The sequence below is a fragment of the Chlorocebus sabaeus genome, chromosome 5 (genome assembly GCF_047675955.1).
Source record: "Chlorocebus sabaeus isolate Y175 chromosome 5, mChlSab1.0.hap1, whole genome shotgun sequence".
NCBI classification, from domain to species: Eukaryota; Metazoa; Chordata; class Mammalia; order Primates; family Cercopithecidae; genus Chlorocebus; species Chlorocebus sabaeus.
Genome location: NC_132908.1, coordinates 10,918,940 through 10,944,356, shown reverse-complemented (window position 1 = coordinate 10,944,356; position 25,417 = coordinate 10,918,940). Strand labels below are relative to the sequence as shown.

General features: G+C 49.0%; 2 protein-coding genes and 1 non-coding gene across 3 annotated transcripts; 2 read left to right on the top strand and 1 right to left on the bottom strand.

The window, feature by feature from the left end:
- Positions 1–5,983: 5,983 nt before the first annotated feature.
- Positions 5,984–6,088, bottom strand: LOC119621252 (small nucleolar RNA U13). Its single transcript, XR_005237816.1, has one exon. It is a non-coding gene; the product is annotated as a small nucleolar RNA U13 (small nucleolar RNA).
- A 13,112-nt stretch (positions 6,089–19,200) lies between these two features.
- Positions 19,201–19,690, top strand: PRM1 (protamine 1). Its single transcript, XM_007985834.3, has 2 exons — positions 19,201–19,404; positions 19,496–19,690. The coding sequence occupies exons 1-2, from the start codon at positions 19,293–19,295 to the stop codon at positions 19,537–19,539; spliced, it is 156 nt and encodes a 51-aa protein (XP_007984025.1). The 5' UTR covers positions 19,201–19,292; the 3' UTR covers positions 19,540–19,690.
- A 4,671-nt stretch (positions 19,691–24,361) lies between these two features.
- Positions 24,362–25,176, top strand: PRM2 (protamine 2). The gene is made up of 2 exons (XM_007985820.3): positions 24,362–24,745; positions 24,864–25,176. The coding sequence occupies exons 1-2, from the start codon at positions 24,472–24,474 to the stop codon at positions 25,019–25,021; spliced, it is 432 nt and encodes a 143-aa protein (XP_007984011.1). The 5' UTR covers positions 24,362–24,471; the 3' UTR covers positions 25,022–25,176.
- Positions 25,177–25,417: the final 241 nt, after the last annotated feature.

Here is a 25,417-nt window from a genome sequence, read left to right as displayed (position 1 = left end):
AAGAAGGGGGTGGTGGTGTTGGGGGAGTCTGCAGGAAAGGGGGAGCCACTGGGGCTGTTTTTATTTTCTTGAGGGATAATGTTTACACGCGAAAATGCATAAACTATGTTGCCTTTAAGTGTCCGGCTTGATCATTTTTTATACCTATATAGTCACTACTCAAATCAGAATCAAGGGCACCCTCAGCCTCCAGAAGATTCCCTGGGGCCCCTTCCCAGTCCACAAGCAAACCCCTGCCCCGCCAGCAGAGGTAACCACTGCTGTGCCGTCTATAAATATCAGTGAAATTTGCCTGTTCTTAAACTACACATAGTTTTTTGTATTTTTTAGTAGAGACGGGGTTTCACCGTGTTCGCCAGGATGGTCTCAATCTCCTGACCTCGTGATCCGCCCGTCTCGGCCTCCCAAAGTGCTGGGATTACTTGAGCCACTGCGAGCCACCGCTTGAGTCACTTGGGATGCGTCCTTTCTTGTCTGGTTTGTTTCACACAAGACGTGGGAGAGCTGTGCATGACGTGGCGTGTGCAATGGTTTGCAATGTTTTCTTGGGGAGCAGTGTTCCGTTGTATGGAGGCACTTCAATTTGTTTATCCATTCTCATTGGTTTTTTTTTTTTTTTTTTTTTTTTTGAGATGGAGTCTCACTCTGTTGCCCAGGCTGGAGTGCAGTGGTGCGATCTCGGCTCACTGCAAGCTCCACCTCCTGGGTTCACGCCATTCTCCTGCCTCAGCCTCCCGAATAGCTGGGACTACACGCACCCACCACCACGCCCAGCTAATTTTTATGTCTTTTTTAGTAGAGACGGGGTTTCACTGTGTTAGCCAGAATCTCGATCTCCTGACCTCATGATCCGCCCACTGCAGCCTCCCGAAGTGCTGGGATTACAGGTGTGAGCCACCATGCCCGGCCCATTCTCATTGTTGATGGATATTTGGGACGTTTCCCAGTTTGGGATTATTAGGAGCAGAGCTCCTATGAATATCTGTGCACAGATCTTGATGTGCACATGCTTTCTTTGCTCTTGGGTAAATACCTAAGAGTGGGACTGCGGTGTCTCAGTGTAGATGAATGTTTAACTTTATAAGAAGCTGCCCATGGTTTTCCTGCCTGGCTGCCAGAGCTGTTTTATGAGCTCAGAGGTGTGACTGGTACAACTGCTTGGGGGGCCCCACTCCACATCAGAGCAAATCTACAAAACACATCCATGGGCCACGTTAAACATAGATTTTAGGTGTAAAACTACTTTTCAGAGAGGCTTTTCTAATTTTGCTTTTTGAAGTTATTTGGCTGCGAGTGACCGCTTTGCTGTGTGGCCTGCTGGAATTTCCTGGCAATGTTATTTGGGTAGTCTGACAAGAGACAGTGGAACCCCCAAAGTGTTTTTCATTTCCAGTGAGATTTTTATGAATAACATAGTCCTTCCCCTTCCTCTGAGGGTTTGTGAACTCCTATTCACCCCTCAAAACCCCACTCCAAGGCCCACACCTCCCCAAGTGACAGTTCATTTTCCATATTTATTTGTGTAGTTCTTTGTTTACTGTAGGCCTCCCTTCGATGAGGAGCCCCCTGGGAGTGTCAGGCTCTCTGCTGTCCCCCCAGCACCAGCACAAGTCCTGGTGAATACTTGGGACAAAGAAGTGAAAAACCCAGGTTCTAAGTGCAGCCCCTCAGAGCCTCTCACCCCCACCCCAGACTCCTCCACAGAGGGGAAGCCTGAGACTCTTTGTAGGGACTCTCCTAGGTCATACAGATGCTGAACTCCAGTTGATCTCTCTAATTACAGGGCCCACAGGGTCAGCAGTATAGACAGGTCACCCACTCCACCCAGCTGGGTGTGGGGAGGAGCTGTCCTGTCTGGAGGTGAGAGGGGCCCAGAGGTCCCACAGGTCCTTGCAGGGCCCAAGGAAGGCTAGGTCAAGATGCTGACTCTGTCTCATAGCCCTTCCCCGACTCCTCACCTGAACACCTCTGGCCATGTGCAGTCTTTTCCAGGTTTGCTCATTGTTATTGTTAATCGAAAAAGGAGGCTGGGCGTGGTGGCTCAAGCCTGTAATCCCAGCACTTTGGGAGCCTGAGACGGGTGGATCACGAGGTCAGGAGATCGAGACCATCCTGGCTAACACGGTGAAACCCCGTCCCTACTAAAAAATACAAAAAACTAGCTGGGGGAGCTGGCGGGCGCCTGTAGTCCCATCTACTCAGGAGGCTGAGGCAGGAGAATGGTGTAAACCCGGGAGGCGGAGCTTGCAGTGAGCTGAGATCCGGCCACTGCACTCCAGCCTGGGTGACAGAGCGAGACTCCGTCTCTAAAAAAAAAAAAAAAAAAGGAATAGTGCTGGTCATGGTGGCCCACGCCTACAATCCCAGCACTTTGGGAGGCTGAGGTGGAAGGATCGCTTGAGCCCAGGAGTTTGAGACCAGCCTGGGCAACATGGTGAGAACCTGTTTCTATTTTTTGTTATTTAATTTTTAAGAGGAAAAAAAAAAAAACAGAAAAAAAGTAATAGCGTAAATGCAATGTGGGATTCTAGATTCAACCTTGTGTCTTTACCAGCCCTCTAGGTGATTCTGGTGCATGCTAAAATTTGAGAACTGCTAGTCCACTAAATATATTCCAGAGAAATTCTAGCCACAGCAACACTGTGTATAATGGCAGAAAATTGGAAACAGCCCAAGTGTCCATCAAGAGGGTATGAAGGCGAGGCGCGGTGGCTCACATCTGTAATCCCAGCACTTTTGAGAAGTTGATGTGGGTGAATCGCTTGAGGTCAGGAGTTCAAGACCAGCCTGGCCAACATGGCGAAACCCCGTCTCTACTAAAAATACAAAAATTAGCCAGGCGTGGCGGTGCATGTCTGTAGTCCTAGCAACTCGGGAAGCTGAGGCATGAGAATCACTTGAGCCTGGGAGTTGGAGGTTTCAGTGAGCCGAGACTGTGCCACTGCACTCCAGCCTGGGCAACAGAGTGAGAGGTTGTCTCAATAAAACTCACAAAAAATGAGGCAATTAAGACATTACAAGGTAGGCACATAAGGATTACTATGTAACAATATGCAACTTACTACTATGTAACAAGGCAAATAGAAGCTCAAGGCCCCTCTCTTCATCCACAAGTTTACGATGTACTACCCCTCAGCAACAAAGCAAGTTATTATGTGAGACATAGAGTGTGATGCCAGACCAAGATTTCAACACTCCAAAATTGTTCTCACTGTTCAGGGACACAAAGCTGTCAACACCTCAAAACTGTATTCTGATCATTTGGGGACACATACTTACACATGTAAAGATGGACTTGGAATGGATAAACACAGTGTCCAGGGAGAGGAGGGATAGGAATGACAGACGGAAGGGGTAAATGAAGGCTTCAAATCAATCTACCTCAAATGTTTTCTAATTTAAGCCAGGGATTGGAGATGAGATACTTTGAATACCTGAGAAGCTTCATTAAAATAATTTTGCGTTTTTGTTTTTGTTTTTTTTTGAGACTGTCGCCAGGCTGGAGTGCAGTGGCGCCATCTTGGCTCACTGCAAACTCCGCCTCCCCGGTTCACGCCATTCTGACTCAGCCTCCTGAGTAGCTGGGACTACAGGCGCCTGCCAACATGCCCGGCTAATTATTTGTATTTTCAGTAGAGACGGGGTTTCACCGTGTTAGCCAGGATGGTCTCGATGTCCTGACCTCATGATCCACCTGTCTCGGCCTCCCAGAGTGCTGGGATTACAGGCGTGAGCCACCGCGCCCGGCCATTAACATAATTTTTAATGGACACATGCTCTCTAAAAAATGATTCAGGCTGGGTGCAGTGGCTCACACTTGTCAACCTAGCACTTTGGGAGGTTGAGGTGGGTGGATCGTTGGAGCCCAGGAGTTCGAGACCAGTCTGGGCAACATGATGAAACCCTATCTCTATAAAAAATAAACAAAATTAGCTGGGTGTGGTGTGGCACGCTTGTAGTGCCAGTGGGAGGAATGCTTGAACCCAGAGGCAGAGGTTGCAGTGAGCTGAGATTGCACCACGCACTCTAGCCTGGGCGGCAGAGTAAGACCCTGTCTCAAAAAACAAAAACAAAAAAAATCATTTAAATAAACAAATTAAACCAAAACAAATGTTTCCTTTTAATGTTTTTAAAAGCCAAAAGCCCCAGTGTGTAGGTCCACCCCATGCCAGGGTACAGCGTGGCTGGCTCTAACTTTGTGGTCACAGCAGTGCTGCGATCATCTGTCTTGTATGTAGCCTTTGCTCATCCATGTAAGTTCCTTTTCTTTTCCTTTTTTTTTTTTTGAGACGGACTCTCGCTCTGTCACCCAGGCTGGAGTGCAGTGGCGCAATCTCAGCTCACTATAACCTCCACCTCCCTGGTTCGAGTGATTTTCCTGCCTCAGCCTCCGAGTAGCTGGGACTACAGGCGCCCGCCACCACAACTGGCTCATTTTTGTATTTTTAGTACAGACGGGGTTTCATCATATTGACCAGGCTGGTCTTGAACTCCTGACCTTGTGATCTGTCCGCCTTGCCCTCCCAAAGCTATGTGAGTTTTTTTGGGCTGTGCTGACCACAATAGAGCCTCGAGTCACACATGGCCACTGACTTAAAACGTGGCTTGTTTGAATTGAGATGCACTGTAAGGATGAAATGCACCCTGGATTTGGAAGACTAGGTGTGAATGGAAGTATGTAAAGTATCTCAATCATTCTATATTGACAACTTGAAGTGATGACATTTCAGATATACTGAGTTAAATAAAACATTAAAACACCACACTTTCTTTTTTTTTTTTTTTTTTTTTTTGAGACAGAGTCTCGCTCTGTCGCCCAGGCTGGAGTGCAGTGGCCAGATCTCAGCTCACTGCCAGCTCCGCCTCCCGGGTTCCCGCCATTCTCCTGTCTCAGCCTCCCGAGTAGCTGGGACTACAGGCGCCGCCACCGCGCCCAGCTAGTTTTTTGTATTTTTTAGTAGAGACTGGGTTTCACCGTATCAGCCAGGATGGTCTCGATCTCCCGACCTTGTGATCCACCTGTCTTGGCCTCCCAAAGTGCTGGGATTACAGGCTTGAGCCACTGCGTCCAGCCTACACCACACTTTTTTAAAAAATCTTTTTTTTTTTTTTGGACAGAGTTTTGCTCTTGTTGCCCAGGCTGGAGTGTAGTGGCACGATCTCGGCTCACTGCAACCTCCGCCTCCTGGGTTCAAGCAATTCTTCTGCCTCAGCCTCCTGAGTAGCTGGGATTACAGGTGCCTGCTATCACACCCGGTTAAGTTTTTATATTTTGCATAGAGACGGGGGTTTCACCATGTTGGCCAGGCTGGTCTCGAACTCCCAACCTTAGGTGATCCACCCACCTTGGCTTCCCACAGTGCTGGGATTACAGGCATGAGCCACTGCACCCCGCCTAAAAAATCTTTTTTAAAAGGTGGTTACTGGAAAAATTTAAATGACATAGGGCCCACATTTGTGCCTTGCATTATTCTTTCTCTACTCTTTCTCCTTCTTTCTTAAGATAGTCTCTCTGTTGCCCAGGATGGAGTGCAGTGGTGCAATTATAACTCATTGCAGCCTTGACCTCCTGGGCTGAAGTGATCCTTCCACCTCAGCCTCCCAAGTAGCTGGGACTGCAGGAGCATAACACCACACCTGGCTTTTTTTGGTGGGGGGAGGAGGGTAGAGATGGGGTCTTGCTATTTTGCCCAGGCTGGTCTCAAATTTCTAGCTTCAAGCAATCCTCCTGCCCTGGCCTTCCACAGCACTGGGATTACAGGCATGAGCCACCTCACCCAGCTGGCTTGCATTATCTTTCTATTTGCTGACCCTGATCGACAGGATAGATTTATGCAAGCAGAACTGCTTGAAACAATACTGCCTGTGGAGATGTTGCTGAGATATGTGGTTAAGTGAGCAAAAGTAAGCTGCAGAAGTGTGGTGTGATCCACAAACTACTCCCTCCTCAGTCGTATCTATTTTTCTTTTTTCTTTTTTTTCACATCAGGCAAGTAACATGCCAACCTTGTAACAAGGTTTGAGGGAGGTGCATCTCACGACACCCTCGTGAACACCCGACCATCATGCTTGGGAGCCACAGAAGCACCTCATCTGTCATTCTCTCTTGTTGCACATTTCCACCAGCAAACAATCCTGCTCTGCTGTCCCACTGGAAACCAAACTCCAACTAAACCAGACCTTCTCCCGGCCCACTTATGCTGCCAGCCACATTCCCGTTTTTCTGTTCTCTTTGGCAGTGAAAGTCCTTGAAAGAGCTGCCAGTCCTAGCTCTCTCCAACTCATGTTCTTGTGTTCCTTCTAAATCCCACCCCCAGGCCGGGTGTGGTGGCTCACACCTGTAATCCCAGCACTTTGGGAGGCCAAAGCAGGTGGATCACCTAGGTTAGGAGTTGGAGACCAGCCTGGTCAACATGGTGAAACCCCATTTCTACTAAAAATAAAAAAATTAGCCAGGTGTGGTGGCGGGCACCAGTAGTTCCAGCTACTCTGGAGGTTGAGGCAGGAGAATCACTTGAACCTGGGAGGTGGAGGTTGCAGTGAGCCAAGATTGTGCCACTGCACTCCAGCCTGGGTGAAAGAGCGAGACTCTATCTCAAAAAACAATAATAGGCCAGGCATGGTAGCTCACGCCTGTAATCCCAGCATTTTGAGAGGCCAAGGCAGGCAGATCACAAGGTCAGGAGATCAAGACCACCCTGGCTAATACAGTTAAACCCTGTCTCTACTAAAAATACAAAAAATTAGATAAGTGTAGTGGCGGGCGCCTGTAGTCCCAGCTACTCGCGAGGCTGAGGCAGGAGAATGGTGTGAACCCGGGAGGTGGAGCTTGTAGTGAGCTGAGATTGTGCCACAGCACTCCAGCCTGAGCAACAGAGCGAGACTGCATCTCAAAAAAGAAAAAAAAAATTATTATTATTATTTTAATTAAATAAATAAATCCCACTCCCACCAGGCTTGCCTGGCCCCCACTGCTACACACAAACCATTCTTCTGAAGGTTACCAGTGACTGCCACATTGCCATGTCCATCAGTGACCTCTGAGTTGACCTCTGATGCGATTGACACAACTGCTGTTTACCCCTTCCCCAGTGCCCTTTATCCACCGGGCTTCCTGGACCCAGGTCTCTTGGTTCCTCCTACCTCCCTAGCTGCTCCTCCTTAGCTCCTGACTTTTTTTTTTTTTTTTGATACAGAGTCTTGCTCTGTCAACCCAGGATGGAGTGCAGTGGCAGGACCTCAGCTCACTGCAGCCTCAACCTCCTGGGCTGAAGTGATTCTCCTAACTCAGATTCCTGAGTAGCTGGGACTACAGCTGTGCACCACCACACCTGGTTAATTTTTGTATTTCCTGTAGAGATGGGATCTTGCCATGTTGGCCAGGCTGGTCTCAAACTCTTGAGTTCTTGACTTTTTTTTTTTTTTGAGATGGAGTTTCATTCTGTCATCCAGGCTGGAGTTCAGTGCATGATTTCAGCTCACTGCAACTTCTGCCTCCTGGGTTCAAGCGATTCTCATGCCTCAGCCTCCTGAGTGGCTGGGACTACAGGCGCGCACCACCGTGCCTGGCTAATTTCTGTTTTTTAGTGGAGACAAGGTTTCACCATGTTCATCAGGCTGGTCTTGAACTCCTGACCTCAGGTGATCCACGCGCATCAGCTTCCCAAGGTGCTGGGATTACAGGCATGAGCCACTGCACCTGGTCAGCTCCTGACTTCTTCATGCTTGGTCCTGGGCACTTTCTTCCTCTCCATCACCCCCTTGGTGCTTGAGGTAGGCAAAATAATGGCCCCAAAGATGCTCACGTGTGAATCCTTGGAACCTGTCAATAAGCTGCCTTACATAGCAAAAGGGACTATCCAGATATGATTAAATGAAGGACCTTGAGATGGGGAGATGGTCCTGAATTACCTGGGTAGGTCCAGTGTAATCACAAGAGACCTCATAAGGGAAAGACAGAGCAGGAGAGCCAGACTCAGAGAGAGATTGGAAGAGGCTATGCTGCTGGCTTTGAAGACAAGGGAAGGGGCCATGAGCCAAGGAATGCAGGAGGCCTCTAGAAAGATGAGGAAAAACAAAAGGTGGAGAGCGGATTCTCCCCCAGAGGCTCTGGAAAGGAATGTCATCCTGCTGGTACTTTGATTTTAGCCCCTTAAGACCATTTTGAAATTCTGACCGGCAGAACTACAAGATAATATGACGGGCATAGCAGCTCATGCCAGTAATCCCAGCAGTTCTGGAAGCTAAGGTAGGAGGTTCGCTTGAGCCTAGGAATTCGAGACCAACCTGGGCAACACAGGGAGACCTGTCTCTGCATAAAATAAGAAAAAAAGTAGCTGGGCACGGAGTCAGGCTTCCATTCCAGCTACTCAAGGAGGCTGAAGAGGGAGGATCACTTGAACCTAGGAAAAAAAGGCTGCAATATGAGCTATGATCATGCCACTGCACTCCAGCCTGGGTGACAGACTGGGGGAAAAACCCATAATGAACTCGTATTGTTTTAAGTTACAAAGTTTATGGTACTTTGTTATAGCAGCAGCAAAAAACTAAATCAGTGATCCTGGCCAGTCTCCTGATTGTAAACCCTGACAATGCCCATATATATCACTTCCAGGCTAAATGTCACACTCAGATATTCAGCTGCCTACTTACTGGACACCTCTACTGAGATGTCTGAATTCTGGACCCTCCTCTCAAGGCTTCTTCACCCACTGGAGTTGGTGGCAATGCTATCCTTCTAGGTACTTGAGCCCAAAGTCTCGGAACCAGCCTTAACTCTTCTGTCCCTATCGCTCACCTCATCCAGGCTGCTGGTGAGTCCTGCTGACTCCATCTTTAACACACAGCAAGATTCCAACCACTCCTCACCATCCTCCTCTACCACCCGGGTGTGAGCCTCCACGACCTCATGCCTGTGTGACAGCCACAGCCTCCCTGCCTCCACCTCTGCCCCTACATTCTTCTCAGCACAGGAGCAGAGGGGTCCTTAAGACAAAGAGTGTTACTCTTGTGTTCCCCATTTCATTTGGTGTAAAAGTTGAATCCTCAGGGAGGCTGATAAGGCCACCTATAATGTGGTACACCTTCCCACCTCCGTGACTTCATCTCCTACCAACTCCCACCTCTCTCTGCTCCAGCCATGCTGGCCTTGCTGTTCCCTGGGCATAGCAGAAGGGCTGTGCATCCCCACCCCAGGGCCTTTGCACATGATGTTCCCCTCGTCTGGAGCACTCTTCCCTGATTTCCTCATGACTAACTCCCTCACTGTCTTCAGGATCTGCTTAAATGTCACCTTCTCAACAAGGCCTACCCTGAGTACCCTGAATTGCCACTTGTCCCATTTACCTCCATAAGGCCCAATGGTTCTCACTGTGTCCTACTTTTTCTGTTTTCCTTTCAATGTACAGTATAATTTATCCATCTATCATTCTTATTGTTTTGCTCATCTCCTGCACTAGAACATAACTCCACGAGGGCAGGGATCTTTGTATTGTTCATGGTGTTTAAAATAGTGCCCAGCACAGAGGGCATTAAATAAATAAATAAATAAATAAATAAATGACTGGAAAGCTATTGGGGTAAGGTAGGGGTTTTCTTTGTTGTTGTTGTTGTTTTCTGTTTTGGTTGGGGGGACAGGGTCTAGCTCTGTCACCCAGTCTGGAGTGCAGTGGCATGATCATGGCTCACTGCAACCTTGACCTCCCATATTGAAGCAATCCTCTTGCCTCAGTCTCTAGTAGTTGGGACTACAAGCCTGCACCACCAAGCCCACCTAATTTTTGTGCTTTTTGTAGAGATAGGGTTTCACCATGTTGCCCAGGCTGCCCTTGAACTCCTGGGCTCAAGTAATCCTCCTGCTTGAGCCTTTCAAAGTGCTGGGACTACAGGTGTGAGCCACTGTACCCAGGCTTTAGAAAGGTTAACAATTCTAAAGCTACCATACATGCAGAGCGAAAGGGAACAATTAAGTAAATGGATGGAGGATGATAGGAGCCAGTCTTCCCACTGTTACAGATGAGCAAGGAGAGGCATCTAGAATGATCCATGTGATGACCATGGATTAGAGTTGGAGATGTTAGTATAAACAGGTTTAGCTAAAACAGTATCATAGATGGTTACATATAGAAATACAGATTTGTGTACATACAGGTTAGTACACACACAGATTTCCTTGTTCTGTCCACTAAGAGGGCCAAGAAGCAACAGCACCCCATAGCCATGAGCACATCTTGCACCCAGATCTTGGTTTCTAATACCATTTACCAATGAAAGGAACCAGGGTTCCTTGGAGAAACAGCTGATTCTAGGCCTAAGATAGGAAATAGACAAGATGAGCCTGGAGCATCTTGTGGTGCCAGAAAGTTAAGGAAGTTCTCAAAATCTCACAGTGATGGAGTGTGTCACAGGGACACGGGAGACAACTGAAAGGCACTCAGTGGCCAATGTTGGAACAATTTGAACAACAAAATAAAGTAGAATTGGATTACACCCAAAGTGTACAGGATCCATGGATCCATACTGATATAAATTAATGAATCAATAAATGGAGAAGAGACAAATCTCCAGTGCAGAAACATTCCAATAAGTGATGAAGACGCCCTGCCCTCAAGAAGGTGGAGCTTAACTCCCATCCCTTAGGTGTGGGCTGCACAGAGTGACCTCCTTCTGAAGAGCACAGTATCAAACGCAGGGGAAAATGGTAGCTCTGCTGTAAAGAAACCTGACAAGCACTGCCTCAGCCAGGTATCAAGTTAGTCCTCCTGAGAGCACATCCCCTTTGTAGGAAGTGAGGAGAAGGGCACTCACCTCCCAGCTCTTCCTCCCAGAACACATAACCCCAGTCTAGTCATGAGAAAAATACCAGTCAAATCCCAATGCAAGCCGGGGACAGTGGCTCATGCCTGTAATCCCAACACTTTGAGAGGCCGAGGTGGGCAGATGACGAGGTCAGGAGTTCGAGACAGCCTGACCAACATGGTGAAACCCCGTCTCTACTAAAAGTACAAAAAATTAGCCGGGCATGGTGCCGTGTGCCTGTAATCTAAGCTACTCAGGAGGCTGAGGCAGGAGAATCACCTGAACCCGGAAGGCAGAGGTTGCAGCGAGCTGAGATCGTGCCATTGCGCTCTAGCCTGGGCAACAGAGCGGGACTCCATCTCAAACAAAAACAAAAAAACTCAATTGAGTGACACTCTACAAAATACCTGACCAAATAAACAACCTAACGATGCATCCTAAAGAACTAGAAAAGGGCAATCCAAATCCAAAATCAGTAGTAAAAAAGAAATACAGATCAAAGGAGAAATTAATGAAATTGAAACAAAATAATACAAAATGAAAAGTTGGTTTTTTGAAAAGATAAAATTGACAAACCTTTAGCCAGACTAACTAAGAAAAAAAGAGAGAAGACCCAAAGAAACAAAATCAGAGATGAAAAAGAAGGCATTAGGCCGGGCGCGGTGGCTCAAGCCTGTAATCCCAGCACTTTGGGAGGCCGAGACGGGTGGATCACGAGGTCAGGAGATCGAGACCATCCTGGCTAACACGGTGAAACCCCGTCTCTACTAAAAAATACAAAAAAAACTAGCCGGGCGAGGTGGCGGGCGCCTGTAGTCCCAGCTACTCGAGAGGCTGAGGCAGGAGAATGGCGTAAACCCGGGAGGCGGAGCTTGCAGTGAGCTGAGATCCGGCCACTGCACTCCAGCCTGGGCGACAGAGCGAGACTCCGTCTCAAAAAAAAAAAAAAAAAAAAAAAGAAAAAGAAGGCATTACAACAGATACTGCAGAAATTCAAAGGACTATTGGTGGCTACTATGAGCAACTATATGCCAATAAACTGGAAAATCTAGGAGAAATGGATCAACTGATGGACACAGACAACCTACTAAAAGTGAATCGTGAAGAAATCCAAAACGTGAACAGACCAATAACAAGGAATGAGATTGAAGCCTTAATAAAAAGTCTCCCAGGAAAGAAAAGCCCAGGGCCTGGTGGCTTCACTGCGAAATTCTACCGAACCCTTAAAGAAAAACTACCAATCCTACTCAATCAAACTATTCCAAAAAATAGAGGAAGAGGGAATATTCACAAAATATCTGACCAGTACTTAAAATTGTCAGCATGATCGGTTGGGTGCGGTGGCTCATGCCTGTAATCCCAGCACTTTGGGAGGCCAAGGCGGGTGGTTCACCTGAGGTCAGGAGTTTGAAACCAGCCTGGCCAACATGGAGAAACCCCATCTCTACTAAAAATACAAAATTAGCCAGGTGTGGTGGCACACGCCTGTAATCCCAGCTACTCGGGAGGCTGAGATAGGAGAATTGCTTGAACCTAGGAGGCGGAGGTTGCAGTGAGCTGAGATTGCACCACTGCACTCCAGCCTGGGGGACAAGAACAAATCTCCCTCTCAAACAAAACAAACAAACAAACAAAAACTGTCACCGTGATCAAAGACAAAGGAATGTCACAGCCAGAGGAACCTAAAGGGAGATGGGATCCTGGAACAGAAAAACATTGAGGAAAAACTAAGGCAATCTGAAGAAACTAGACTTTAGTGAATAATAATGCACCGCTACTGATTTAAGAATTGTGAGATGCACTATCCTCCCGTAAGATGCTAATAGTAGGAGAAATTGGGTATGGTACCCTGAACTGGATCTTGGAACAGAAAACGAGCATTAGTAGAAAAGCTGGTGAAATTCAAATAAAATCTAGAGCCTGGTTGGTAAGTATTAATGTGCCAAAGTTGGTGTTTTAACTGTGACAAATATGCCCCAGGGATGTAAAATGTTAACCATGGGGGAGACTGGGTGAGAGGTGTATGGGAATCCCCTTACCAACTCTGCAGCTTTTCCCAAAAGAAAAAGTTTATTTGTTTATTTTTGAGATGGAGTTTTGCTCTTGTTGCCCAGGCTAGAGTGCAATGGTACGATCTTGGCTCACTGCAGGCCTCTGTCTCCTGGGTTCAAGCGACTGTCCTGCCTCAGCCTCTCAAGTAGCTGGGATTACAGGCATACACCACCATGCCCAGGTAATTTCGTAGTTTAGTAGAGATGGGGTTTCACCATGTTGGTCAGGCTGGTCTTGACCTCCTGACCTCAAGTGATCCACCCACCTTGGCCTCCCAAAGTGCCGGAATTTCAGGTGTGAGCCACTGTGCCCAGCCAGAAAAAGCTTATTAAAAAAAAAAAAAGATAGCCTCACAATTAAATAGAATCATGGCATACAGGGCCGGGCACGGTGGCTCAAGCCTGTAATCCCAGCACTTTGGGAGGCCGAGACGGGCGGATCACGAGGTCAGGAGATCGAGACCATCCTGGCTAACACGGTGAAACCCCGTCTCTACTAAAAAAATACAAAAATTAGCCGGGCGCGGTGGCGGGCGCCTATAGTCCCAGCTACTCAGGAGGCTGAGGCAGGAGAATGGCGCGAACCCGGGAGGCAGAGCTTGCAGTGAGCTGAGATCCAGCCACTGCACTCCAGCCTGGGGGACAGAGCGAGACTCCGTCTCAAAAAAAAAAAAAAAAGAATCATGGCATACAGTAAGTGCTTAGAAATGGTAATGGGTATTACTATTCTTCTCTTTTTTTTTTTTTGAGACAGGGTCTTACTCTGTTACCCAGGCTGGCAAGCAGTGGCAGGATGATGGCTCACTGCAACCTCAGCCTCCTTGAGCTCAGGTGGTCCTCCCACTGGCGTAGCTGGAACTACAGGTGCATATCACCACACCCAGTTAATTTTTGTGTATTTTGTAGAGACGGAATTTCACCATGTTGCCCGAGCTGGTCTTGAACTCCCGGGCTCAAGCGATCCACCCACCTCGGCCTCCTAAAGTGCTAGGATTACAGACATTCTTTTCTTTTTGTTCATGGAAATAACTCATTCAACATTTAGTCACGTCTTTACCCTTACAGTAAAAAATCCCCCCAAAATACAGAAATGAATAAAGTAGAAAGTGAAGCCTTCCATTATTCAACTTCCCACTGTCAGGTCAATGTATCACAGTCTAGACTTTTTCCTCTGTGTATGTGTTTATTTCTTTTTTTTTTTTTTTTTTTTTTTTTTTTTTTTTGACACGGAGTCTCGCTCTGTCGCCCAGGCTGGAGTGCAGTGGCGCGATCTCGGCTCACGGCAAGCTCCGCCTCCCGGGTTCAGCCATTATCCCGCCTCAGCCTCCCGAGTAGCTGGGACTACAGCCTCCTGCCACCACGCCCGGCTAATTTTTTGTATTTTTAGTAGAGATGGAGTTTCACTGTGTTAGCTAGGATGGTCTCGATCTCCTGACCTCGTGATCCGCCTGCCTCAGCGTCCCACAGTGCTGGGATTACAGGCATAAGCCACCGTGCCCAGCTATTTCTAAACTTTTTACAGACATGAGATGACACCCTACATTTTAGCAACTCACTCAGTTTCGGTATAGCATAGACTGATATGTCCACATCGTATCACTCTCCAGGGTTCTGAATGCCTGTGAGCTATGCTACAACATGGCAACAATTCATTTACCATTTCCTTAAGATGCACATTAAGCTATTTCTAATTTTCCCCCACAAATAATGCTTTAATGAACACCCTCCATCTCATACCTCTATGAACACGCAGGAGAATTTCTTTGGGAGAAATCCCTGACTATGGAATTGTGGGTATGATGGCACGTTTAAAACACTGTCATCTTACTGCCAAATTATCCTCTGATTATTCTGGGAATGAACTGCCTGCATTCACCCCTCCCCCTCCCCCTGCCTTCCTCCTTTGGTGACATCTCTCCTTGAACAGGGTGGGGTGAGAGGCCACTGTGACAACACAGATGTGGGGGTCGGCAGAGGGACAAGCCCTGTGGCTGCCCAATTAGGACCTCAGGGAACAGTACTGGATGTCCCCTTCTGAGACTCAGCACGTATCTAACTGGCAGGAGTCTTGGTGATTCCTAATCGCCAGTGCCAAGGACCATACCAAACAGAAGTAGGGTGGCTGGCAGGGAGAGGCTAAACGTCATTTTAAAAATCACAATAACATGATTTTAGATTTGGAAAAAGTCAAGAAAAGAACCTTATTGTACAAAGCATCCATTTGCCATTCACTTATTCATTCAACAAATATTTCAGTTCCTTTTAGTTCAGGTTATTCCTAGGATTGCCACACTGAACTTCCATCTCACTTGGGGAGACAAATTAGAAACACAGTATCAGTGAGTGGCAAGTACTGTATTAGAGTACCAGCCAGCTGCTGTGACAAACCCAAAATTTCAGATGACCACTGAAGGCTTCAGGACCCCAGCTGAAGCCAAATGTCCCCACCGCCTAGCTCCAGGGCATCCTCTTTCCAGAACTTAGAACTAATCTCTGTGGCTGGACAAAGTGGCTCACGCCTGTAATCCCAGCAAGTGATTCTCCAGCCTCAGCCTCCTGAGTAGCCGGGATTATAGGTGAGTGCCACCATCCCAGCTAATTTTTGTCTTTTTAGTAGAGACAGGGTAACCCACATGGTCTCAGAGGAACCTGATGGGATGGCAAAGATTAACAGTCACCCTGGACTGGGTGTGGTGGCTCATGCTGAGGCAGGTGGATCACTTGAGGTCAGGAGTTCGAGACCAGCCTGGCCAAAATAGTGAAACCCCGTCTCTACTATAAATACAAAATTAGCCAGGCGTGGTGACACATTCCTGTAATCCCAGCTACTCAGGAGGCTGAGGCAGGAAAATTGCTCGAACCTGGGAGGTAGAGGTTGCAGGGAGCCACGATGGTGCCATTGCACTCCAGGCTGGGTGACAATACCAAAACTCCACCTTAAAAAAAAAAAAAAGGCCGGGCGCGGTGGCTCAAGCCTGTAATCCCAGCACTTTGGGAGGCCGAGACGGGCGGATCACGAGGTCAGGAGATCGAGACCATCCTGGCTAACACGGTGAAACCCCGTCTCTACTAAAAACACAAAAAAAACTAGCCGGGCGTGGTGGTGGTCGCCTGTAGTCCCAGCTACTCGGGAGGCTGAGGCAGGAGAATGGCGTAAACCCAGGAGGCGGAGCTTGCAGTGAGCTGAGATCCGGCCACTGCACTCCAGCCCGGGCGACAGAGCGAGACTCCGTCTCAAAAAAAAAAAAAAAAGTAGTAAGTATTAGAGGATTGGGGGTAACAATTTTACATCAATCTAGACCTGAATCAATTAATGAAAAGTTACTGCTACCTACTATGTGCTACTGTATCCCTCTTAGTAACAGTAGACTTTAGCTTCAAATTCATGGTTACCCGGTCTTGCTGGGGTCTGGGGTGGGCTCCATCCCCTTTGGGGAAGACAGTACTAACTGTCTACCTGATATCCACCAGTCCCTTCTCATTTCTAGGAGCCCTGCTTTACCCCAGGGGGCAGTGTGCTTTTGCAGGGAGGCCAATGATCAGAAGGGGAAGTTGCTGGACAGGGCATCTGGGAAAGCTCTTCATACCACGAGGATTCCATCAAGGCTGCTGTGAGCTATGACTGTGCCGCTGCACTCCAGCCTGGGCAAAAGAGCTAGACCTTGTCTCTAAAAAAGAGACAAGAACTCCCTTTGCCACCCCTCCTCCTTCTCCTTCCTGCCTGCATGGTGGATATGGGTGGGACTCCAGCAGGGCCAAGTTCAGCCCTTAGTGTGCCTTTGTTCAAATTTGGACAAGACTTCTGCTGCGGGCAGTCAAATTAGGAAAAAGACAGCTCCCATGGGCTGAAGCATCCCCTGTGAGTGCAGGGCCTGGGGTGGCAAGCAGACCATGGGCTGGATTTCAGTCCCCACTCAATCCCTTTGGCAGGGAGCTTGGAGCAGTAGACAAACTGCACAGCCGTCCCCGGCAGCCCTGATCTTGGACTATGAGGCAGCTTTGAGGATGGAAAGCACTTGCTGCAGGCAGAGATGAAAGACAAAAGCCTGGACCCTTGATAAGGATGGAGCCTCACACCAGCCCTGGCTGACCTCCCTGGGTTTTCTTTCGTTCTTTAAAAAAAAATTAATAATCTATTTTGAAATAATTTCAAAATTTCAGAAAATTTGCAAGAACCCCTGACAAAGAGCTCCCTCCCCTTTACACAGATTGGCCAATTGTTTTTTAAAAAAATATCTTTTTTATAGGTTTTTTATTTTTGTAGAGATGGGCTCTATGTTGCTGAGGCTTGTCTCAAACTCCTGGGCTCAGCCAATCTCTCCAAAGAGCTGGATTACAGGTGTGAGCCACCGCGCCTGGCATGGCCAGTTGTGAATGTTCTATCACATCTGTTCGGCTCCCCGCCACCTCTCTCTCCTCTCTCTCCCTTCTCCCTCTTTCGCTATGGGTAAATCCTTGAGAGTAGCTGGTAAACATATGTCATCACCCCTAAATCCTCCAGCATGTGTATCCCCCAAACAGGGACAATCTAATGATCCTCCAGATCGCCTCTGGCTCCTTAAGAAAAACACAAAACTTCCACCCAACTCACTCATTTCGGTTTTCTGTTTAAGTAGACAAACTAATTCTAACTGCCCCCCCCTTTACCCCTAAAAGACCCACACCATGCCCAGTGCCCCACACCACACTTTGCTCCAATCCCTCACACCTGTTAGCACCTTTTGGCCTCAGAGCTTTTCGTGTCTGCAATTGAACTGAAAGCCACGTAACATAAAATTCATCATTTTAAAATGTGTAATTCAAAGCCCAGCACTTTGGGAGCCTGAGGAGGGCAGATCATTTGAGGTCAGGAGTTCGAGACCAGCCTGACCAACATGGTGAAACTCCATCTCTACTAAAAATACAAAAATTAGCCGGGTGTGGTGGCGGGTGTCTGTAATCCCAGCTACTTGGGAGGCTGAAGCAGGAGAATCGCTTGAAGCAAGACGCGGAGTTTGCAGTGAGCCGAGATTGTGCCACTGCACTCCAGCCTGAGCGACAGAGTGAGACCCTGTCATTCATTCATTCATAAATAAATAAAGTGTGTAACTCAGTGGCATTTAGTACAGTTACAATGTGTGTAATCACCGCCTCTACCAAGTTCCAAAGCATCAGCCCAGAAGGAAGCCCAGCACAGCTGCTCCCTGTTTCACCCGCCCTGGTCCTCACGATCACCTTCTGTCTCCACGGATCCCCTGCTGCCTGACCCTGCATAGAAACAGAACTGCACATCCAGCGCCATCTCAGAACATTTGCAGGAGCAGCTCTTTCTTCCCAGGTGCTCCTCCCTCCTCTTACTCTGGCACTCTTTAGGGTTCACTTCACCAGCACCCCTTTGGGGCTCTCCCTAGAGCCCCACCTGAGGTCAAGTTCTCCCAGTACATATCTTCAGAAGCCTGAGCTTTCCATGATCAGCATTTGTCACTATTACAATTATACCTCAGGGCTATTTCATTCATGCCTTCTGTAGTTCGATTGTAAAGTCTATTAGGGGTAGGGTGTGGTGGCTCACACCTGTCATCCCAGTGCTTTGGGAGGCAGAGGCAGGAGGTTTGCTTGAGGTCAGGAGTTTAAGACCAGCCTGGGCAACATAGGGAGAGCCCGTCTCTACAAATAATAATAATAATAATAATAGTAATAATAATGGCCAGGCAGGGTGGCTCATGCCTGTAATCCCAGCCCTTTGGGAGGCTGAGGTGGGCAGATCACCTGAGGTCAGGAGTTTGAGACCAGCCTGGCCAACATGGTGAAACCCCGTCTCTACTAAAAATACAAAAATTAGCTCAGTGTGGTGTTGCATGCCTGTAATCCCAGCTACTCGGGAGGCTGTGGCCGGAGGTTTGCTTGAACCCAGGAGGCAGAGGTTGCAGTGAGCCAAGATTGTGCTACTGCACTCCAGCCTGGGCGACAGAATGAGACTCCGTCTCAAAAAAAAAAAAAAAAAAAAAAAAAAAAAATAATAATAATAATAATAATAATAATACTCTTTAACAAGGGCATGTCTGTCTTGTTTATCACCATATACCAGGGCCTAGGCCAAAATCTGGCATGGAGCAGGCCAAAATATTAACAGTAATATTTTGTTCATTGAATAACTAGATGATTGTTCCCACGGAGGAGTCATCTTGTATTGCCCCGGCTGTGACATAGGCAGCCCCTACACTCGGGGGCCTGCCCGCCCCTCACATGCCCATATATGGACATGATGCAGGCCACACCTGGCCATGGTTTGTGAGGTCCCAGCCCCTTTGCCCTCACAATGACCAACGGCCTCCTGGCATCTATAAGAGGCTGCAGAGCTGGCCCCTGACTCACAGCCCACAGAGTTCCACCTGCTCACAGGTTGGCTGGCTCAGCCAAGGTGGTGCCCTGCTCTGAGCACTCAGGCCAAGCCCATCCCGCACCATGGCCAGGTACAGATGCTGTCGCAGCCAGAGCCGAAGCAGATGCTGCCGCCAGAGACGAAGATGTCGCAGACGAAGGAGGCGGAGATGCCGGGCACGGAGGAGAGCCATGAGTAAGTGGGCCCAGCTGAGGGGGCGCTGGGGCTGGGGCTGGGGGCTCTCGGGGCCCAGTCTTTCTCTCACCACCTTTCTTGGTCTCACCAGAGTACTGCCGCCGCAGGTACAGGCTGAGGTGTAGAAGATACTAATTGCACAAAATAGCACGTCCACCAAACTCCTGCCTGAGAATTTTACCAGACTTCACGACCCTCTTGCCACATCTTGAAAACGCCACCATCCAATGAAAATCAGGAGCCTGCTAAGGAACAATGCCGCCTGTCAATAAACGTTGAAAAGTCATCCCACTCTTGTCTCCTTGTCCTTGAGAGGGTAGGCTCGGGGCAGGAGGGCTCAGGGATGAGCAGAGGGGGAAAGGGCCTGGGCATGCGAAGGGGAAAGATGTCGGTGGGGCGGACATGAGAGACAGTTGTCACGCTGGGTTTTGTTACAAACTCTTTTTTTTTTTTTGAGACGGAGTCTCAATCTGCTGCCCAGGCTGGAGTGCAGTGGCGCGATCTCGGCTCACTGCAAGCTCCGCCTCCTGGGTTCACGCCATTCTCCTGCCTCAGCCTCGCGAGTAGCTGGGACTACAGGAGCCGCCACCACGCCCGGCTAATTTTTTGTATTTTTAGTAGAGATGGGATTTAACCGTGTTAGTCAGGATGGTCTTGATCTCCTGACCTCATAATCGGCCCACCTCAGCCTCCCAAAGTGCTAGGATTACAGGCGTGAGCCACCGCGCCCAGCCATTGTTCCAAACTCTTAGTAGCACCAACAAGTCACAACCAACATCTGCCTCCCCAAGTCACAAACAGAACCAGTCTCCCCAATTCACAACCAGAACCTGCCTCCCAAACTCTCTTAACAGATCCCTACCCAGTGGGGTGCTGTAGCCAGGTCTCTCGAGTTTGAGGACCCGCTGTGTACATTTCCGCACTCTGCTTGGTGACCTCATCTTGGCAGCTTGAAATGGACCATGGAGTATTTACAGAAATTAGCAAATGCTACAAATCTGGGTTCCCTCCATCCCTGGAACCCCAAAGCCAGTTAAACATTTACCAGCTGGAGCTCAAGATTGAACCAGCTCATCCTATCTGACCTATCCCCTAGCTGCCTACCCGGGTTTATTTCAGCCCAAAGCTGAAATTTCCATTCTTCAACAAAGGAACTCTTAGGTTAAAACTTAAATAGATTAAGCCAGTCACCATCAGGAAAATTAAATTCAAAACTGTTTATTCCTCATTCCGTGCTAGAAGTTTTCAGCCTCATTTGCGTACAGAGATAACTTGTGCAGGTAGCAGCGGACCTGAACTTTTCACATTTAATCAAGTGCCATTAAGGAAGTTTCTTATCTGCCATCCTGTAAACTCAAACATTTTTGTTAACCACTGGTTTCTTTACCCTTTGGGGCACAGTTTCACAGCGTTATATCCACTTGAGGAAACAAAGGTGAACTTGTCCGTCTGATCGGACCTAAGTCCACGCTCAAGCCGTATGATATACTACCTATACTAAAATTTCTAAGGCAAGGGTTTAAGATCCCAGTGAGATGTGGGGAAGGATCAGGAGTGAAGCAGCCACCTAGACACAAGAAACCCTAATGGGCACTGGTCTACTTGGCTCACTCACAGCCTAGGAAAGCCCACCTCTCTGATTCCCTGACACAGGCCCTGGGTCACAGTCATTTCATGATGGTAGAGCAAACCCAAAGCATTTCAGCAGAGACCAGAGGCTCTGAGACCCAGTTCTCTGAAGTGACACGGCCCACCAAGCACCTCAGAAATGTCACGGTATGACTTCTGTTTATGGGGCACCAACTGTGTGCCTGGTATTCTGCATAAATCACTTCCTTTTTTTTTTTCTTTGAGACAAGGTCTCTCTCTGTCACCCAGGCTAGAATAGAGTGCAGTGGCGCAAACACAGTTCACTGCAGCCTCAACCTCCTGGGCTCAAGTGATTCCCCTACCTCAGCCTCCTGGCCTCCTGAGTAGCTGGGACCACAGATACGCACGACCATGCCTGGCTAATTTTTCTAATCTTTTTGTAGAGATGAGGTCTCACTTTGTCGCCCAGGCTGGTCTCAAACTCCTGGGCTCAAGCGATTCTCCTGCCTTGGCCTCCCAGAGTGCTGTGATTACAGGCATGAGCCACTGCATTTGCCTACGGTGGTATCAACAACCTTGTTCTTGGCCGGGCGCAGTGGTTCACGCCTGTAATCCCAGCACTTTGGGAGGCTGAGGCAGGTGGATCACGAGGTCAGGAGATTGAGACCATCCTGGCTAACATGGTGAAACCCTGTCTCTACTACAAATACAAAAAAATTAGCCGGGCGTGGTGGCGGGCGCCTGTAGTCCCAGCTACTTGGGAGGCTGAGGCAGGAGAATGGCGTGAACCTGGGAGGCGGAGCTTGAAGTGAGCCGAGATTGCGCCACTGCACTCCAGCCTGAGCAACGGAGTGAGACTCTGTCTCAAAAAAAAAAAAAAAAAAAAAAAAAAAAACCCTTGTTCTTTCAAGTGAGCACATGAGAGTTCAGTGCTAGCCCCAGCACTACCATGACTCTGATCTGATCACTTTAGCAATGACTCCCCATAACACAGTTGGATCATGACAGCAGCTTGGCTGGACAGGCAGACCTCCAGGTGTGCCTTTTTTTTTTTTTTTTTAGATAGGGTCTTGTTCTGTCACCCAGGCTGGAGTGCAATAGTGGGAACATGGCTCACTGCAGCCTTGACTTCCTATGCTCAAGCAATCCTCCCATCCCAGCCTCTTGAGTAGCAGGGACTACAGGCACATGCCACCACGGACCCAGACTATTTTTTTTTCATTTTTTGTAGACAGGACCCTCACTATGTTGCCCAGGCTGGTCTCAAACTCCTGGGCTCAAGTGATCCTCCCACCTTGGCCTCTCAAAGTGCTAGGATTACAGGTGTGAGCCACCACACCCAGCCCCTTCTTATTCTATTTTATTTTATTTGAAGTTTCGCTCTTGTTGCCCAAGAGTGCAATGGTGCCATTTCAGATCACTGCAACCTCTGCTTCCTGGGTACAAGCAATTCTCTTGCCTCGGCCTCCCAAGTAGCTGGGATCACAGGCGCCCGCCACCACGCCTGGCTAATTTTTGTGTATTTAGTAGAGATGGGGTTTCACCATGTTGAACAGGTTGGTCTTGAACTTCTGACCTCAGGTGATCCACCTGCCTCAGCCCCTCAAAGTGCTAGGATTATAGGTGTGAGCCACCATGCCCTGCTCCGCCCCTTCCTATTTTCATCAGCAAGCTCTGGCCATGAAGATTTGACTTAGCAGGACGTAGGGTAAGGCCTCAGCATTCATATTTTTAACACGTGACCTCAGAGAGCTTGAGGGCCATTATGAAGGACCTTCTTATCCCCAAAGAGAGGCAGCACAGAAACACCAAGGGTCTGGCAATATCACCCATCACCTCCTGCAAGGATCTGAAGATCAAGCCTTCTGAATTTGTTTCCTATTGCTGCTGTGACAGATCACCACAAATTTTGTAGCTTTAACAACATAAATGTATTCTCTTACAGGTCTGCAGTTCAGAATTCTGAAAGAAGTCTCATGGGGCTAAAATCAAGGGGTCAGCAGGGCTGTGTTCCTCCTGGATGCACCAGGGGAGGATATTTCCTTATCCATTCCAGCTTCTAGAGGCTGCCTGCATTCCTTGGCTTGTAGCCTCTCCCTCCATCTTCAAAGCCAGCAGTGTGGCATCTCCGAATTTCTCTTCCTATGAGCTTCCTGCCTCCCTATCCTCTCTTCTAAGGGTCTTTGTGACTGTAGTGGGCCAGCCCAGATCATCAAGGATGATCTCTACATCTTCAGGTCCTTAAATTTGTGTATCTGCCATATTCCCGCCTTCTCCCTGCCCTCCATGAAAGGGAAACTGGTTTTGCAGTTTCTGTGATTCTGATCCTGGACTTTAATGGAATCATCAAAGTTCAATGAGAAGCCCTGGCAAGGCCGAGCAGGAGGGGAGAAGATGCATATGTTAGAGGCAGAGAGGGGAGCAGCCCCTGGGCTAGGGAGTAGGTGGAGAGCCAAGGGTATGACTAAAATCGGGCTGTCTCCGTTTGAATGCTGGCCCGGCCTGGCCTTCTCAGCAGAGTGGCCTTGAGCAACTCAACTTCTTCACGCCTATTTACCCCACAGAAAATGGGGATTGTAAGAGTGAGGAATGCCAGGGTGGTGGCTCACACCTGTAATCCCAGCACTCTGGGAGGCTGACATGGGAGGCTCACTTGAGGCCAGGAGTATGAGACTAGCCAGGGCAATATGGTGAAACCCTATCTACCTCTACAAAAAATACAAAAAATTAGCTAGGAGTGGCAGCACACATAGTCCCAGCTACTCGGGAGGCTGAGGTGGGAGGATCATCTGAGCCGGAGGGGTAGAGGCTGCAGTGATCTAGGATTGCACAACTGCACTCCAGCCTGGGCAACAGATACTGTCTCAAAAAAAAAAAAAAGAGAGAGAGAGAGAGAGAAAATGAGTGAATGTATGGGAAATAAACGAATCAATGCTTGGCACATAGGAGTTATTAGGGAACTGTTTGCTGCTGTTACCATCTTAACAGTAAACTGTGTGCATAGAGAGCCAAGCATGTAAGTCCCTTCCACATGGCAGCTATGGCACAGCAGCGAGCTGGTAAGGAAGCTTCCAAGTGACAGTGTGCGTGCCCACCGGCTTGGGGGGATGAGGGTTGCATTAGACAAGAGAACACCTGCCATCTGTACGGTTGCACCTGCTGCAAGAGACAGAGGACACGCTTTACGGGCAAGGCATGGGGGTCTCTCACCCTTCCAGCCCTGCAGCTTGGGTGCCAGGGCCCTGCTAGCTGTGGCCCCTGGCCCTGTGCTGCCCTCACAGAGGAGGCTGAGCAGGGTGGGGACGGGGCGGGGCCGCTGAGTCATAGTGGGCGCCCCCTTTATATACAAGCTTCCGGGGAGCCTCGCAGACCAGACCAACAGTAACACCAAGGGCAGGTGGGCAGGCCTCAGCCGTCCTCCCCCACCCCAGGGCCCACTGCAGCCTCAGCCCAGGAGCCACCAGCTCTCCCAACACCATGGTCCGATACCGCACCAGGAGCCTGAGCGAACGCCCGCACGAGGTGCACGGGCAGCAGGTGCACGGGCAAGACCAAGGACACAACGGCCAAGAGGAGCAGGGGCTGAGCCCAGAGCACGTCGAGGTCTACGAAAGGACCCACCGAGGCCACTCTCCCCATAGGCGCAGGCGCTGCTCTCGAAGGAGGCTGCACCGGATCCACAGACGGCAGCATCGCTCCTGCAGAAGGCGCAGAAGACGCTCCTGCAGGCACCGGAGGAGGCATCGCAGAGGTCTGCCTGCGCCCCCCGCCTTGCCCTGCATGTCCCTGACCATCCCAGGCACAGGAGGGAGGCTGGGACCCATCCCACCTGGCAAAGGCTCCAGCCCCCAACCCCCATCCCCACCCAGAGTCCCTAGGTGCCTCCCTCAACCAGAACTTTCTTTCCCAAAAGGCTGCAGAACCAGGAGGAGAAGATGCAGAAGGTACTAAGCTTCTTGGGCCCCTCACCACCAGCTGGAAATTAAGAAAAAGTCACCTGCCCAAGAAACACCAAGAGAGGCCATAGCAATTCACCTCCATCAAATGCTCAAGCCCCCAGCTGGAAGAGAAAGTCACCTGCCCAAGAAACACCAAGTGAGGCCATAGCAACTCCCCTACATCAAATGCTCAAGCCCTGAGTTGCCGCTGAGAAGTCCACAAGATCTGAGTGAAATGAGCAAAAGTCACCTGCCCAATAAAGCTTGACAAGACATTGCTGGCCTGTTGGGTTTCCTTTGCGCGAATCACATTTCCTTTGCATAAATCACACAAACCTGGATTCCCTCATGCCCAGGGTGGGTAGAGGCTTCTCTGCAGTCCTTCCTCAGGGGCGGGTAGGGTGGGAGCTCTGCCGCTCTGAGGGCGCCTAGGAGAGGGTTACTGTGCCTGGGAGGCCACCCTGTGATGCTGTCCTGTCTATCGC

Bases quoted from the DNA above. Each gene is read 5' to 3' on its own strand.
- PRM1 (XM_007985834.3), top strand. From the start codon at position 19,293: ATGGCCAGGTACAGATGCTGTCGCAGCCAGAGCCGAAGCAGATGCTGC. The intron at 19,405-19,495 runs GTAAGTGGGCCC...TGGTCTCACCAG, and splicing joins GGCACGGAGGAGAGCCATGA to AGTACTGCCGCCGCAGGTAC.
- PRM2 (XM_007985820.3), top strand. From the start codon at position 24,472: ATGGTCCGATACCGCACCAGGAGCCTGAGCGAACGCCCGCACGAGGTG. The intron at 24,746-24,863 runs GTCTGCCTGCGC...ATCCCCACCCAG, and splicing joins CCGGAGGAGGCATCGCAGAG to AGTCCCTAGGTGCCTCCCTC.